Here is a 16,709-nt window from a genome sequence, read left to right as displayed (position 1 = left end):
CGATGGATGATGAATCGTCTAAGAAGCATGTGATATTGTGGTGATCTCGTTGGAAGATGGACTTCATGGACCTCGTTAAATTCTAGAAGAAGGTTTATATATGTTGCCCAAATTACCATGATGAACTCAAAATTTGCAAATACTTTTGTTGGGTGGATCCTCATCTACCAAACCAGTAGTATGCAAATCTCTTAACTAGATTTTCACAACAATGTTAATTTGGAGAACAATGTAATATCCGGAGAGTTTGGATAACAACAAGTTGAGGGGAACTTTTTTGGAGACATTGGGAACAACCAGTGGCACAACAACCCGTTGAAGGAGTGGGCATTCAACAAAAAAATGGAAATGAAAGTGGAAGATGGAAATCATTGTTTTATGTGTTTATGGTTTCTTTTTGTGTTTGTGAATAGAAGATGGATGGGAAGTAGTGTTTTGGTGTGTTTATGGTTTCTTTTATGTGTTTATAGATAGAATATGGAAATCACCGTTTTATGTGTTTATGGTTTCTTTTATGTGTTTATAGATAGAAGATGGATTGGAAGTAGTGTTTTGGTCGTGTTTGTTTGGCTAGTATTAATGTGTTTTGGTTGTGTATGTTAGGGTACTGTCAATGTCTTTTGGAGTGTGTATACTATGTATTATGTTGTGTCCCATTATGAAATGAAATGAATTAACAAGTTTATGTTTATGTAGGACTTATAAGTATTTCCATTGTAATCATGAATAAATGGAATCAATAAATAATTGAATCAATAAACAATGGAATCAACAATGAATGGAATCAATCATGAATGGAATCAATAAACAAAGATGATCAATAAACAATGGAATCAGCAATGACTAGACTCAATCATGAATGGAATCAATAAACAAAGATGATCAATAAACAATGGAATCATTGTGATTGGAATCATGCATGGCCGGAATCAAGTATGGCTAGAATCAAACATGGTTGGAATTCCATTTAACTAAATAATGTAATCATGATTAAAGCACTGGAATGAAATTAACAACATAAACATAAACAATGGAATCAACTTAAAGAAACATAAACCATTTTTATCATAAAACATGTCATATTAACCAAAGCCAAAAGTTTTAATGGCTAGTTGTGTAAATGCCCAAAAACATAATCAATGGGCCTAAAGCCTAAAGTTTAGATGGCTATAAACAAAAGGGGATATCAACAGTTGCCCAAAGCCAAAAGTTTGTACATGTTATTAACAAAAGCATGGGTTAGAAACACCCTAATATAGACTAAGTGAGTTGGATGAACTCGTCCCCTTCCCATTTTTTACAACCACCACTTTCTTTAATTGTATTTTTGTTATCCTCTCTGAAGGCTTCCTCATTCTCAGCTTTGGCCTCCTCATTCTCATGTCCTCTTGATCCATGTCCTCCACACCCAGGCCCTCCTGATCCATCCCTTATACACCCATGCCATCTTCATTGATTCCTTCCTTATTCATGCCTTCTTGATCCATGCCCTCCTTGATGGAGAATGGTGCCCATAGTCCCAACACAGTTAGAACAACTGGTAATATTACTATTAATAGTGGGTCCTTTTGGGTTACATGCAAGGACATAAATAAGAAATAAATGGCATTGGGAAAATTATAGGGACTTGATTTGTTAATTAATTATTTATATTTAATTAGTTAAATGAAATCTAAAAGTTCTAGAATATTCTGGAGGATAAAAAAGGATAACTTAAGCAGTTAGATAATTACCATTTATATGGATATTTATTAGGGGACTAGATAATTTTCTTCTACGGTATTTTATCCTTCCATATAAATAGAGAGGCATATGGACGAATTTAATTGATTAGAAATCTCAGAACCCTAAAGGAAACTCGGTCCTACCTCCTAATTCCCCAAACCACCAATATCCCAGTTCCCACGTCATGGTGGCTTCTTGCCCACGACGTGGTGACACAGTTTTATCAGATTATGTATTTTGAAGCATTCGTTCATGGTGTGCATTGCATGGGTTGTTTTTAGATGTTGCTAATCTAATTGCCTTGGGTGCGACTACGAAACAGGAGTTCTACGTTGGACTCTTAGCTCTTATAAATCAATTGAAGATCTACTAGGGATATTGAAAAACCCTAAAAGGTATGATTTCTTGCATAATCAAGTTGCATTAGATAGGTTGTTCATAGATCCGGTTTTTCGGGCCTATTGAGGATCAAAAGTTTTTGCTTTCGTTGTCCCTTTAATGTTGTTTAAGGATCCTCAAAACCTATTGGTGGTATCAGAGTGGTCTGTATTCTTTTTGGCATTATGCATGGTTAGTTTACCGACACATCAAATGAGAATTCTCGAAGTAAGGTATATGGTAATTGTGATTTTCAAGCATTACTTGAGCCGAATATCATGTAACTTCGCATGGTCGATAACATTGATGCTACATGGAATTCCATCAAGTTAGGAGTTGACTATGGAAACATAATCAACTGGCTAACCTGGTCATAAAATCAAGTGATTCTGATTTGATATGAGCAACTTGGAAAGATCCATCTTAGCAAGTGTTAAGTGTACAAATTGAAGCAATATGGAATTCCATCGTGTTGGGAGTGGACTATGGAAACATAATCAACTGGTCAACTAGTGCATATTATCAGATGATTATGATATGGGCAATTTGGAAATACCCATTAATGAACTAGATTGCATGTTGAGTTCATTCGGAATTAACATGGCAAAGTAGAGAAAATCCAAGCTTCAAAGAGTTAAGTACATTGATAAGGTTGAAGAAACATGAAATTCCACCCGTTGGGAATTGGCTATGATCAAGTGATTCTGACTAGGCATGAACAACTTTGAAAGATACATTGTGGAGTTGCATAACATGTTGAGAATCTTTTGGGACTAACATGGCTAAGCATATAAATCAAAAGCTTAAAATGCTCCTATAATTATCTATCATGAAAGAAGTGTCAAGAAGAAGAAATCCAATTGTCCATGGGCAAAGAGGATGTTCAAAGTTGGTATACCCAAATCACAACATCAAATGTTAAGGACAATAGGTAGGCCCAATTCCGAGACGAATTCTGATTGGCTAAATTGATTACTAAGACAAGGAAAAGAACTAAGAAAAGCACAAATGCCCAAAGTATTTGAAGTAGACTAAAACCTAAGAAGAGTTTATTGATCATCGATAATGAGGCCCCACAATAATTATAAAGATCAAGAGCTAACTCGCTCTTCCAAGTGTTTAGCCTATAATTAGATTAATGAATCCATAACACCATCAAAATATTACTTCAAATCCTTCAGTGTTTCACTAAAGGATGAGTATTGACATTTTCAAGAATGTGCAGTGACCAAAAGAAAGTATAGACTATAACAATGAGAGGTGAATATGACCAAGGACTTCTAATTGAGTCCATTTATTGTCCTTGGGATCATAAGATAACTTGGTCTCTTAAATGTTAAGTTAATGGTCTTATCATTGAAATTGTTTCTACAATGTTTCTTAAGATAGTTCTAGCTTATTTAAATATAGAACATTTTGTATGTTTTAGTATTTAAAAGTAAGTTATGAAATCTTTGAAACAAGTATAGTAGCAATAGTTCAATGGAGGTTCATTGGTTGGATTAAATGCAATTATGGAGTCATCCTCTTGGACATATAAATAAAAGTTAAATTACCAAATATCCAGTTAGATCAGATTTTGGAATTCATTTGACTCTAGGTCTTATGATAAATGCAAATCCTATATGTCAAGAATGATGGCAACGACACCATCAAGTAGCAGAGTATCTGATGGAATAGTTTACACTAATTGGTCGTTTAGATTAACCACCATCATGTTGATCCAAATGTTTAGATCATCGTCTTTGAATATATGAATGATAAGTGCATCACCAAATATCCAATTGGATAGAATTTTGGAAGTCATTAGACCACAAGTTTTTGATTGATACAGTTCTCATAATATTAAGATGAGTAAATTACACGAATGGTCCCTATGGTTTGGGGTAATTTACGCGTTTGGTCCCTAACTTATTTTTTTAACTCGGAAGGTCCCTATTGTTTGTTTTTGTTACCCGTTTGGTCCCTATTGTTTGTTTTTGTTACACGTTTGGTCCCTGTCTCACCTAAAAATACCATTATTTAAATAGAGAAAAATGGTAGGGTATGTAAGGTAAGGTGATGGGGTGGGGTGGGGTTGGGGGTGTGATTATTTAAATAAATTAAAAAAATCAAGTGCAAAATAATATTTTTAGGTAAAACAGGGACCAAACGCGTAACAAAAACAAACAGTAGGGGCCTTCCGAGTTAAAAGAATAAATTAGGGACCAAACGCACAAATTACCGTAAACCATAGGGACCATTCGTGTAATTTACTCTATTAAGATAAATGATGAAAAAATCGCCTCATGATGTGATCATTTGTTGGAACTGGTTCACGCTAATTGTCCATTCAGATTGATCACAAAAACGAAGTTAAGAGTTAACTGGGAAAAATGATTAAAAAAACATATCCAACAGGATAATGAGAATCTTTATCAAAAGGTTAACGATCATCTAATGGAATTGTGAAACAGTTTCAATACTCATCTTAAACCAAAGTATTTCTAGAAGCAATATAGTTAGATAGAGAAACAAATCATTGTTTGATTTGTAACTGATGAGTCATATTGTGCTTACAAACAGTTCATGGATTACACTATGAATTAGTATTGCAAGAGTCCTTGGTCTTGTACAAACTAAGAAAGTTTTTATCGAACACTCTGTGAGATAAGTTATTGGACACCCTAACTAAGTTTTTGGAAATCTTCTGAGAACAAAGTATGTGTTGCTCTAAGGGAAGTCTTAGGAAAGAGAGAGTTGATATCCAAAAGAACTGGTGGGAGCCACATTGATCATTGATAAGACTTAATAATCAATTAACAAAGAATCTAAACATTAGCACTTAATTAAAGGGTAAAACCTATTAAGAATAATGGCATACCTCTACCTCTTCCACATAGATCTAATAAAAGTCGACATTGACCTTGCTGACTCCATGTCACATGGGAAACAAATCACTGATAGATTGCAATTAGATTCTATCAACTATCAGAAGCTATGGAAGGCCCAATAAGTCGAAATTGGATGAAGCTATGAGGAATCAGATTCAGTCCATGTATGGTTGAAATTTGAATTTATCCAACACTTGGTGTTAAAACTGTATATTGGTTGTAGATATTCAAAAGATGATAAGTGATGTGCACAAATATACATATCAGTCTTAAATTTATAACTTAACAAAATTTAAGTAACTATGAACTTATAGGCAGTGTACCTAGTCAGATTATAGAATAGATCAGGTAAGTCAGGTGTCGAACACAGGGAACTGAATTCAATTAAATAAAATAATCCCTTCAGACTTCTAAACTTCCAAGAACACCAAAAAGGGCTTCAATAATGGAGGAAAGAGGTTAGAGTTTTCTTCAGAGCTTTAGGAGGTTGGGGGTGAGCAAACCTAGCCTCTTCATTCCTTTAAATATGGGTCCAACCCGGAAATCTAGGGTTTCATTAAAATCACATGCCACGATGTGGCAGGTCATTAAATCCTACGGTCATAAAAACCTTCACCACGTCGTGGTGAAGATCCACCACGTTGTAGCCACCAAAAAATGAAACTTACAAATTAATATATTAGCTCATACCTGAAAACGGGTGTTACAGTAAGTCGAGAGACTCTGAGGGTTCACGCACGTACAAAGAAGGTCGGGTAGAAGAGGCAAGGAAGCAAAGGGTACCTGCGATAGATTTGATGGATATCCTTGTCCGATTTTTGGAAGGATTTTGAGAGATCTGGAAAAGAAAGGTCGACTTCGTTCACCGTCGCCACCCTCTTCCTTCCCTCAAGCCACCATATCGAACCTTGTTTGATGTTTTGAGAGAGAGGGAGAGAGAGAGAGAGATCAATGGGGAAATTGAGATCGAACCATAGATGTGTGAAAAAATCCCTAAAATCATGATTTTGTGCTCAAGAATACATGGGTGCGTATTTTGTTACAAGAAATATAAAACGACATGTCTACACGACACATGTTTTATAATAGGCGCCCTCCGTGTTTGCTTTTTTTGATTTTTTGACACTTATTTAGGTCACGCACAAAAGCGTGACCTCTATCCTTCAAATTTTGGAAAACTGACATTATTTTTGGGACATGTAAAAAATGTGTATCGTAAATTAGTGTGTGTCATTATTCGTCTGTCATTAAAGGGTTGTTTTCAAGTAGTGCAGTGCAAACTAGCTATGTCTACATGATTTTCAAACAATTCCATGTATGTCTCAATTAAGTCGAACCTATTATCAATCATTTCAACTCGGTCTTCTATTGTTGGACTTGCCGTACGTGTTTCTTCAATGATGTCCATTGTGTTCACAAATTGTCATATATCTTCAGACATGGTAATGAGGAGCATTTTCATGTTATACAATGCTACTTGTCTCCGTTCCTCATCCGCTGAAGGTGGTAATAAGATTTCCAGTATTACCATTCGTTGTTTCGCACGTTGATAATCACGAATCATTTCTATTGCAGTCGTGTCAACAAGACGTCGTCGCACATTAAAAACCTACTTGCATAAACGTATGTAATAATATAATAAAACCACATAGTTGAAACATATCCATAAAAAATTGTGACTAGTTTATCATAACAAGTTTGTCTGCACTTGCTTCGGTCCCATTTTTCGGAGTTCTATCTACTTTCAATTTAAGTTTTAACACTCTTTCTGATATCTTTCTTCATTTTATAGGTGTTTTTGCTGGTTAATTTTTATTTTATTTTCTAACATTTTAATATATTTCCGTAAAAATAAAAACAAAAATTAATTACAATTTTTTGTTTCTCGATTGTACCTTTATCGGGCGCAATTCTGAAAACTCCTGTAAATGGAATACAACTTCTTTGTCCGTAAAACCTAGTTTTTTAACAACGCCCACGCAAAATCATCTTTGGACTAATAAGGGTTATTAAACATCATCAGGAAAAAAAAATATAATCAGTAGTTATTTTAGATTGTCATTCCGTACATCATTCTGGAATATAATATCGGGTCGGACTACGTTCTTCGTGTTCCAGACTTACAGTAACATTCTGGATTGCCTACAAAAACTATTTCCAGTCTAAAAAACGATCCTAAACACACTCCAAGATATTTACATGAGATTTATACACGTACAACGATAGAAAAAACATTTTAAAAAAATGGAAATTTCGGACTGGATCATCGTATTCCGGACTATTCCAAAATACTTAAAGTTGTTTGTAAAATCAAATGTAAGTAACTTAAAAAGTAGAACTCACTTGGTTTGTCGAATCCATGCTGAAAATTAGGTCTGAAATACGGGTAGATCGATACTTGGAATTTTACAATTCGGAATACGTATTCCGGATTTTTCTATGTGGGGCCAATAAATATCATATATACCATTGGACTACAATACTGAGTTTGGTCCGGGTTTTTGTGTCCCGAATGGTCCATTCCGGACCAAGTGGTTAGTTTTCGGGGGAAAAAAAAGTGGTTACTTTTGTTGACGACAACTCTATTTGTGGTTAGTTTTCTCAATTTCCAAAAAAATACCTAAAGACTTTTAAAAAAATGAATGTTAAATGTAAAACCTAACCAGAAAGGTCAAATACTTTTATAAACAATTCAAAAATATCAACACATGTCATTTTTAAATTAACTAAAAATAATTATAGTTAAATAAAAAATATATTTAACTAAAAAACAAATGAAATTAAAAATTATGTTACTTGGAAACAATAGTTATTAGGGTGAACGGAGTAGCGAGTATTTTTGTGTTTGGGTTGGAAGTACGGGGTACCTCCAAGATCATTGCCCCTCCAGTGGAGGTACCACTGATTTGCTCTCTCTCTCTCTCTCTCTCTCTCTCTCTCTCTCTCTCTCTCTCTCTCTCTCTCTCTCTCTCTCTCTCTCTCTCTCTCTCTCTCTCTCTCTCGTGCCATGAGCTTAAGAACTTGTACCCTATGTTGTTTTTTATGTTTTTAACTGAGTGGGTTGAATGAGTTGTGAAATATGTTATTTACTATGTGTTGTTGATTGAAAAAGATGAAAGAAATAAGAGAGGAAAGTGTTGATGTGGCAGTGAATTGAATGAGTTGAAAGACATGTACTCCTACCACCCTTAATGAAATTGGGAAATGACTATCAAAATAGTTAACTTAATCCACTATAACAATAACAAAAATATTTTTTTCCATACACAGTTTGTAAGTAGAGTCCATGTACATAACATGACGTTTCTGAGATAAATAGTTACCATGATAACTATATTAATTTGAATTTTAATTTGCAAATAGTATTAAAAAATTACAACTAATACAACTCTTTAACTCTAAGTATGTTAGTAGCCTAATCACTTATACGAGAAAGACCTAAACAGAGCCCTGGAATAGGCATCTACTTCTGATCTATATAAGAATTATTACTTTATAACGAATAAATTATTAAAATGGTCTATGTGGTTTACTAAAATTTTACGCTTGGTTACTATCTTTTATTTTGCACTCGGGCCATCCATAGATTTTGAATTTGTTACGGCGTTAGTCCATTTCAAATAGGAGATGACTATCACGACCTTAATATTTTATTTTTCAGTTTTTTTTAACTAAAAGAAAATAAATTAATTGATTTATTGACATATAGGACCCACTTGCACTCGTACTCTCATTCCCACTCCTACTCCCACCACCAACCACCATTTGCCACCGACCACCTTCACCATCTGTCATCGACTACCGGAAAATAAATCCAAAACCTGCAACACCACCACAATCGAGATCTGTTGTCACCGTCGGAATACAGTCACTCATACTTCTAACCATAACCTACAACACAAATCCAAGATCTCTCCCTCCTTTTTCTTTCTGTCCATTATCATATTCAGGGAGACCAGAACGCCGGAGAAACCCCACAAGACACCACCATCTCCGATTTGAAGCCAACACCTTTGTTATTTTGAAGCCACCACTAAACAAACCTAGCCCAAGATGAACCCACCATAACCGGTTAACCCCACCATCTAGAAACAACATACTAACACCCAAATCTACAATTTAATAATAACATTTAAATCAGTTTTTTATATCGAAACCTGGAAATAATATGATCCATTTTTCAAATCAGTTTCCAATCTAGATTTCAGAAAGAGAAACGATAGAAGAAATTGATTTCATGAAGAGAATGTGAGGGTTGGTGGCGGAGTAGATGGGTGAGAGAGAAGAGACGCATGGAGGCGGCGATGGGGTTAGCACCGGTGGATCTAAACAACGAACTGTTTGCTCAAATCTCATAAAAAAACACAAACACTAAATCTGATTTTGCATCTGCATTTGGGTCTGATGGAGAATTGTTTGCTATGGTGGCAGCAACATAGATGGGTGAGGTCACCGACGAATTTAGGTCTCCGGTGGTGAATAGGTTTTCGTTGTCGGTCTCGGGTGGATCCGTAAAACGTTGCATATGTAAATACAAGCAACGATGGTGCAGAGGTTGCCGACATCGATCTCCGGTGGAAGCCTTTGGTCAGAGCTTGCCGACATTTTTGGTTCTGCAAATGACTTTAGAGAAGAGAGATAAAGAGGGAAACAAAGAGTTAAGAGGGGTGTGGTAGATTGACTGATGAAAGGATAGGGTAAGGGGTATCCAATTTATTTTTCAAATTTATAAATTATAAATGATAAATAAATGAAAAGGCAGTATAGTTTTTTAATATTTGATAGGGACGAAAAACGTAACAAACTCAAAACCTAGGGACGGTCCGAGTGCAAAATAAAAGATAGGGACCAAACGCAAAATTTTGATAAACCATAAGGACGATTTCAGTAATTTGTTCTTTTATAATTAACCACAATAAGTTGAGTTATTTTAACAACTTATATTTATCAACATTTTAAATAGGCTATTTTATTTCTTTCTGCATAACACACAACATTCGCCAGGTAATAATAATAATTCTAGATTTTACCTCAAAAAGTAACTAGCAGCCTGCCAATGTCTAAGGTTTGAACAATGTCATTCCACATCAAAAATCAAAACGGGAGCATTAATAATATTGTGCGCATGCCAGTGCCATGATTAGGTTAGGTTTTGATGTCTAAACCTCTTTTATGGAATTTCATCAAAAAACTTTGGCCCCACAAGAAGCGAATCCAGATCATTGGCCACCTCTGTTGCAAACGAGTCACATTCAAATCGTGTACTAAAATTAGTAGCTTACGTTGATTTAAAAAGCTCCTCTCAAAATTCCATATCCTCGCAAAGATTTCATCAATGAAATGTACAAATCTAATTGATCCAACATCAGAATGAAGCTACTATTTTCATATGCATAGCTTGTAACTTATAGATTCTGTGTGATGAGACAGACAACTACAATTATTGTTTCTTCCAGATGTTAATAAAGCCAGATGCCAGCGACTTCAAATTTCCCCATATAGATATAGATGATGATGATGATGATGATGATGCCTTCTCTCTCAACTCCTCTTTTTTTTTAGTCTCAGACGTCTCCCTACATTCAAGAATTTGCACAATTCATCCAATTAATATTACACACAGACACATATTTTATCTGTGAAAACAATAAGTTTGTTTGCTTTTTGTTTTGATTTGAGCGAGCTACCAAGAAAAATTTGTTGAAAATAGCATGTACTTTACTTGTTACCTATAAGAGCAACACGATTGCCTTTCTTTACCCCAAAATAGCAATGTACTTTCATTTCTTTATCTATATAGCAATATGTAACCCAAAATGCTGTTATGGGTAAATAAATTTAAGTATATTGCTATTATTTGTATAAGTTTCATGTTAAATATATATATATATATATATATATATATATATATATATATTGTTATAACCAGTAAAAATGTAAGTATGAGTGAAAAATGTCAGAACATTGGTATTATTGGGAAAAGATAAAGTGATAATGAGAGTAAAAAAGTATGTGGCTATTTCCTGCACTTTGCCCATATATGAACTACCAGAAGTTGAGAGTTGAAAGAAGAATCATAGTGTGCAATTTCCCAGCAAAATAAAATGGGTGGTAAGAAGACAGACAACTCAAGGACAACAAAACATATGAAGCTCAGAGATAATCAAAGAAAGCAGCTTTACATCAAGTGAGACCATGTCCACAGAGAGAGAGAGAGAGAGAGAGAGAGAGAGAGAGAGAGAGTATAAAATCTAATATATGATTCGTGATTGGTGGTGTAGGTTTTGCAATATAATGAAATAAGAAAGAAAACTATTTTGGATATTCAAATTGTAGTTATGATTAAACTAAGGCTGACTAAGTGTAGGTAAATCATAACAGTTAAAAGCGAAGAGATATATCTGTTGGCAAAAGGAATTGTTGATGAATTTAGTTAGTAATTTTGGTTTTCAAAAATAAGTTAAATAAACTATTATAGTTAATGTTACATAAACAGAAAGTATAGAACGAGTCTGCTAATGAAGCTTAAATCCTTATGGAGTAGGAGAAATATAGACAATGAAATAGCAGTGTGTATGATATTATTGTATCACAAGAGACAGACAATTGGTAGGAGCTTGGATGCTAGAAGGTGTTATTTGAGGGAGGGGTATACATGATATGTACCAATGAAAATTGGGCTTTACATTCAGGGAGGGAGGACTACATGGTGTATGTTTTTGTTGAAGAAAAGCGGCTATAATATCATATGTATGTACGTATGGAGGGAGGGAGGGAGCAAAATGATCCATAAGGAAGGGGAAGGGGAAGGGGACATGATGGCTAAAGTGGAGTGGAGGACAACCTCAAGAGTTTTGTGTGATAGAGTCACATTAGAAATAAAGGGAAACTGGTTCTGGTTGTAAGAACAACATAGATCTTTAGGTTGCATGTGCCCATAATTAGATTTTATGATCATTAGTGGAAGCATAGAATCAGGGTATAATATAAGAGTAGTATATGGCAGCATTAGCTTCCTTTCCATAGTGTATGCTTTCAGTGCACAGTGCACACAACTAATAATGTTTCATTTGCAGAAAATCACCACAATGCGTTTCTATGCATGTCATGGGACTGGGGTACTATTATGTATTGTTGTGTGAATTAGAATAAAGAAGATTACCTGGCGATGTTTCTTATCACATTCCCATCATGTACATGTTCATGTTCATGTTCATGTTGCTGTTCAACTTTTGAGTCTACACCCTCAAATCCAAATTTAGCATTTTCCAAGGGAGATTTATCTTTGCCATCATTCTCTAATTGCTCATCACATTCAGCTCTCCTCCTCTCTTGACTTTGTGTAGCGATGCTATGAGTATCATCATCCTACATTGACAAGCAATTAATAAATATCCATGGCAACTGGCAACTGGCAACTGCATATAATATTGATGTTATAGTAGCTGTAGCTCATACTAATATAATATAAAAGCATTAATGCACTAGAATAAAAGCTTACTCTTGTAATATTCTTGCTCGTTGATGGTTGAAGCCCTTTAGAGTTTTTGTCTAAATTACCAACACATTCTAGCCAGGCATCTTCATAAAGATTTTGGTCCATGGTTATTTGACTGTTTGACACCTGTTGACTTGGAGATGCTATTACAGTATCTTCACTTTTATTCTGCTTTTTGGTCTCCTTTGTAACAGACAGTTTCTCCAAAGAAGATAATTTATAATTGTATTCCATTTCCTGAAGCAGCTTTCTAATTGAATAGTAACCACCACCTACTTCTTTTTGTGCACTTGTTGGGCTCGGGAATTTTCCTGAATTCATACCTCTATACCTACAAAAGCCCAGTCCAGTCCAGACAAATGGTATTCTTATCTCTCATCAATCATCATGTATATATGCTAGAGCCATACCATACACAAAGAGGCTAAATTCAAAGACAACAACTGGACACTTGTTTTTATTTGGGAGGAAATAACAACTTACTTTCATTTATTTGTGTATTATAGCATCCTGCTTTTATTTCTTTCTATTACATCACTGTAGTTAGAATTGTTTTCTTATTAAGGCATTGTAGTTTGAACTAAATCTACCCAAATAAAATATAGCATTGTGATTTGAACTTTTTTCTTTTTGGGACATTGTACTTTGAAAATTGTTTTGCTTGTGGATGACAGGACATTGCTATAATTGGGTGGAATTTTCGAAGTACAATGGAAATGAAAGTAGGGTGCTAGCTAGTAGGATAAACAGGTCAAGGGAGGTACTGTTTATTTTGTATGAAAAAATTAACATTGCAGCTTCTATTGCACATAGTAACAGTCATGAGTATGCAAATTTCATAGCATTATGTGAAACAGAGGTGTTAGGTGTCCATATGGAAATGTCAACATTGTTCAACAAGGTTTTTCATTATTACCCTACCCAGTAGTGACTACTGACTAGAGATTCAGTATTGCCTAAAAATGCAAGCAAAGCAAATAGCATTAGTAACAAAAAAAAAAAAAAAAAAAATGCAAGCAAGTGAAAAGACACATACTTGTTGACAAAGGATTCCAGCAGCTCCCTCCGATCAGCAATACTTATCCTTTTACTTTTACTCTTAGAAGTAAAAGGAGCAGCTCCACATCCAGACTGTTGACCATTTGAACCAGGCACCACCACACTCACACTGGATATCTCACTGACAACTGCCATGTCTCCACATTAATTCAATCATCACACTTTTATTTTTATTTAAGCACAATGCAAAGAAAAAGCAATTCACTATTTAATGGGTCTCAGAGATGTAAATCAGGTAGCAAGCAGATACAATGGCCTACTCTCAACTCACACAATTGTCTTCAATAATGAAAAAACCATAACAAATACATACCCTATCCCCCTTTACTTACTAATTACTATAGAGTATAGACTAACCCTAACCAAACAGTAATCTGATACAACCACCATCTCACAATAAATACCACACCTTATGTTATTGATTCAGCTATAAGATCTTCTCTTGTAGGTTGTGACTGTGTGCCTAACAATCATGAGACGCAGGTAGCCAAACTTATAGCATTACAAACCTGTAAAAGCATTCAAGTTGTGTGCCTTGTAACAAACACAGATTAAACCCTATATATATTCCAAACCTAAACTTGTGTGCCTAATAGTGATTTAGCAATTAAAATGCTATTTTAACTTGTATAAAACTTGCAAACAGAAACCAAATCCTATAAATATAAATTTTACAGATATTCAAATGCAATTGATGAACACAAATCTAGACATACAAGTATTGCGTTAAATCGCTAAACAAATGGAAATATGTAAATGTATATTCGGGTTGCAGTCAACGAATAGGTTCATAAAACAATCGTGCCAGATCAAGAAAATCCGGCTATGTTTACAATAAAAATATGAACAAACCTTGTCTGAAACAAACAATATTTGACTGAAATCGTCGGAAACCTTTAACGATCGGCATCAAGAAAGGTGCGAGGAAACACTAGGAAAACAGAATAGGAAACTCAGCAGCATTGCAGATATCGAAACATGTACAGGAGTTGCATCTACTTCATGTTTTAACATATATTGCCCATACCAAGATGCGGATGCAGGTGGACATTGGACAAGTAAGGTTTAAGGTTTTGGGGTTTTGGCAACAACAATTTATCGAGGTCATCAGCCTTTATTTTTAATTTATTTAATTGTTGCAAAATGTTAATTTTTGGGGCATTATTTAAATGTAATAATTTAGACCTAAAATAATGGATAATTTAGTATTCGTGTATTTTATATAATTTAAATGTAATAATGTATATGACATTGTCATGATTTAAATGTAATAATGTATATGACATTGTCATGACAATGTCAAATACATTATTACATTTAAATAATGCCCCCCAAAAGTTAACATTTTGCAATAATTAGGAGAAAATTATGGTTTTCAAATCTCTCTCTCTAATATATATATATATATATATATATATATATATATATATATATATATATATATATAAAACATTCATCTGTAAAGCCTAGCATTTTAACTATTTTTAGTAGAGAAGTTAAATTTTGGCAAAATAATAAATAAATAAATAAATAATGTGTAAAAGATATAAAGATAAAATAAATAAAATAGGCAATAATCTAATAGAACAATAAAAACAATAAATAACAACAAAGGGAAACATAAAATAAAATAATAAAATATGATTAAGTTAAAATTTGTGAAAATAAGCTAAACTTGACAAATTGGTAAAATATAGATTTGGCCGAGATAGTTGACCCAAATAGTTAAAGATGACCTAAATATTATGTTACATAGTGGGAAGGGACCATAAGTGTAATATCCTAAATAACTAGTTATATTGGTGTTAAATGTAAAATGTAGAAACATGAAGGACCAAATGTAGAAATTAAGTATTAGACATGAACTAGTTGAGTTTTCTCACCAGTTGAGCTGAGATCGATCTAAAATTAGGAGAAAATGGTGGAGTGACATTTCCATGAAGTTTGAAGATTCATAGTGAGTCATTTGAAGAACAAGCTAAGATTTGGTGTTATAAGTGGAATTGGAGCTTAAGAGGTTGTGATTTTTCCCCTCCTTTGCCCTATGACGATCTAGGGTTTAGAAACCCAATTCAAAGATAATAATGTTAGTATAATTACGAATCTTATGTGTTTGTTCAATCATTTTTAACATCTAATCCATGAATCCACATCCATTAGATTGTTATGGAGTTTGGAGATGATTGATGAGCTTGATGCCTCTCTAATAGTGGGTCTTAGTTGTGGTTTGAATAAGTGAATTGACTCATATTATAAGTTTGCTTCAATGTTTAAAAACTATTCTCAAGCTTAGAGTTCCTTAAACCACATCAAGACTGATCAATTGAATCATTGGTGACCTTCAACTTTTAAACTAGGGTTTCTATGGCTGATGACCTACTTTGAAATAGGATTTTATGAAGCGAATTGTAACTCAAATGACTCATTGAAATTGGATTAATGTTTTTGACTAAGTAACTTTGGAAAATCAAGGTTTCATTAAGATGATTGGAAGTTTTTTTAGTAAGAAGTAAGTTCAGTAAGTTATAACTGACGTTTTGGGAAGTTTGAAGACTTTATGGCTTAATTGAAGCTTTAATACTTCCATGGGTTTACCTATTAAGAACATGAAACATTAAGATCTTATGTCACACCCCCAACCGACAGCAAAATAGCCATGCAGTGAGATGATGTCATGGATCACAATCACTGAATACATAGAACAAGCACACAATAACATAGAAGGGGAAATCTTATTACTGAAAAGGAATTACATAGGTGCTTATCTAGAGTTACAACATTTAATATTACATAAGAATGCCTCTAACAGTAGGCTATATCTAAAGAATACTATGACTCCAAGACTTATTCCATAGGCGTAAGCTTCCTACTCTTATTTCCCTTAGAATACATGTTATTTGAAGAGAGTCAACATAAAGTTGGTAAGTTAATATGTTTTAAGTATTTGAATCGTAGTAGTTTCAACCATAAATAGTTTTTCAACATATATATTATCAATGAATAAATCACACTTCAATGTTACGAAAAGTCCCTATAACCAAGTTTGTTCTGACTAAGTGTTGTGCCTTGTTCGATGCTTCATTCACATCACTATAAGTAAAGAAAATTATCACCCATTATGACTTGTTTGTCAAGTGTGTAGCTAGCAGCTATAGGTGAGGCTGTCAACCCATATA

The 16,709-nt window shown here is 34.1% G+C and overlaps 1 protein-coding gene across 1 annotated transcript; it reads right to left on the bottom strand.

Annotated features, from left to right (window-relative positions):
- Positions 1 to 10,238: 10,238 nt before the first annotated feature.
- On the bottom strand, positions 10,239 to 14,613 carry LOC145128428 (uncharacterized). The gene is made up of 5 exons (XM_079063225.1): positions 14,386 to 14,613; positions 13,511 to 13,661; positions 12,478 to 12,805; positions 12,139 to 12,344; positions 10,239 to 10,552 (listed from the first exon to the last, which is right to left on the bottom strand). The coding sequence occupies exons 1-5, from the start codon at positions 14,441 to 14,443 to the stop codon at positions 10,417 to 10,419; spliced, it is 879 nt and encodes a 292-aa protein (XP_078919351.1). The 5' UTR covers positions 14,444 to 14,613; the 3' UTR covers positions 10,239 to 10,416.
- Positions 14,614 to 16,709: the final 2,096 nt, after the last annotated feature.

This window comes from Lactuca virosa, chromosome 8 (genome assembly GCF_052849685.1).
Source record: "Lactuca virosa cultivar CGN04683 chromosome 8, Lactuca_virosa_CGN04683_v6, whole genome shotgun sequence".
NCBI lineage: Eukaryota > Viridiplantae > Streptophyta > Magnoliopsida > Asterales > Asteraceae > Lactuca > Lactuca virosa.
This window is presented reverse-complemented; position numbering and strand designations above follow the sequence as displayed.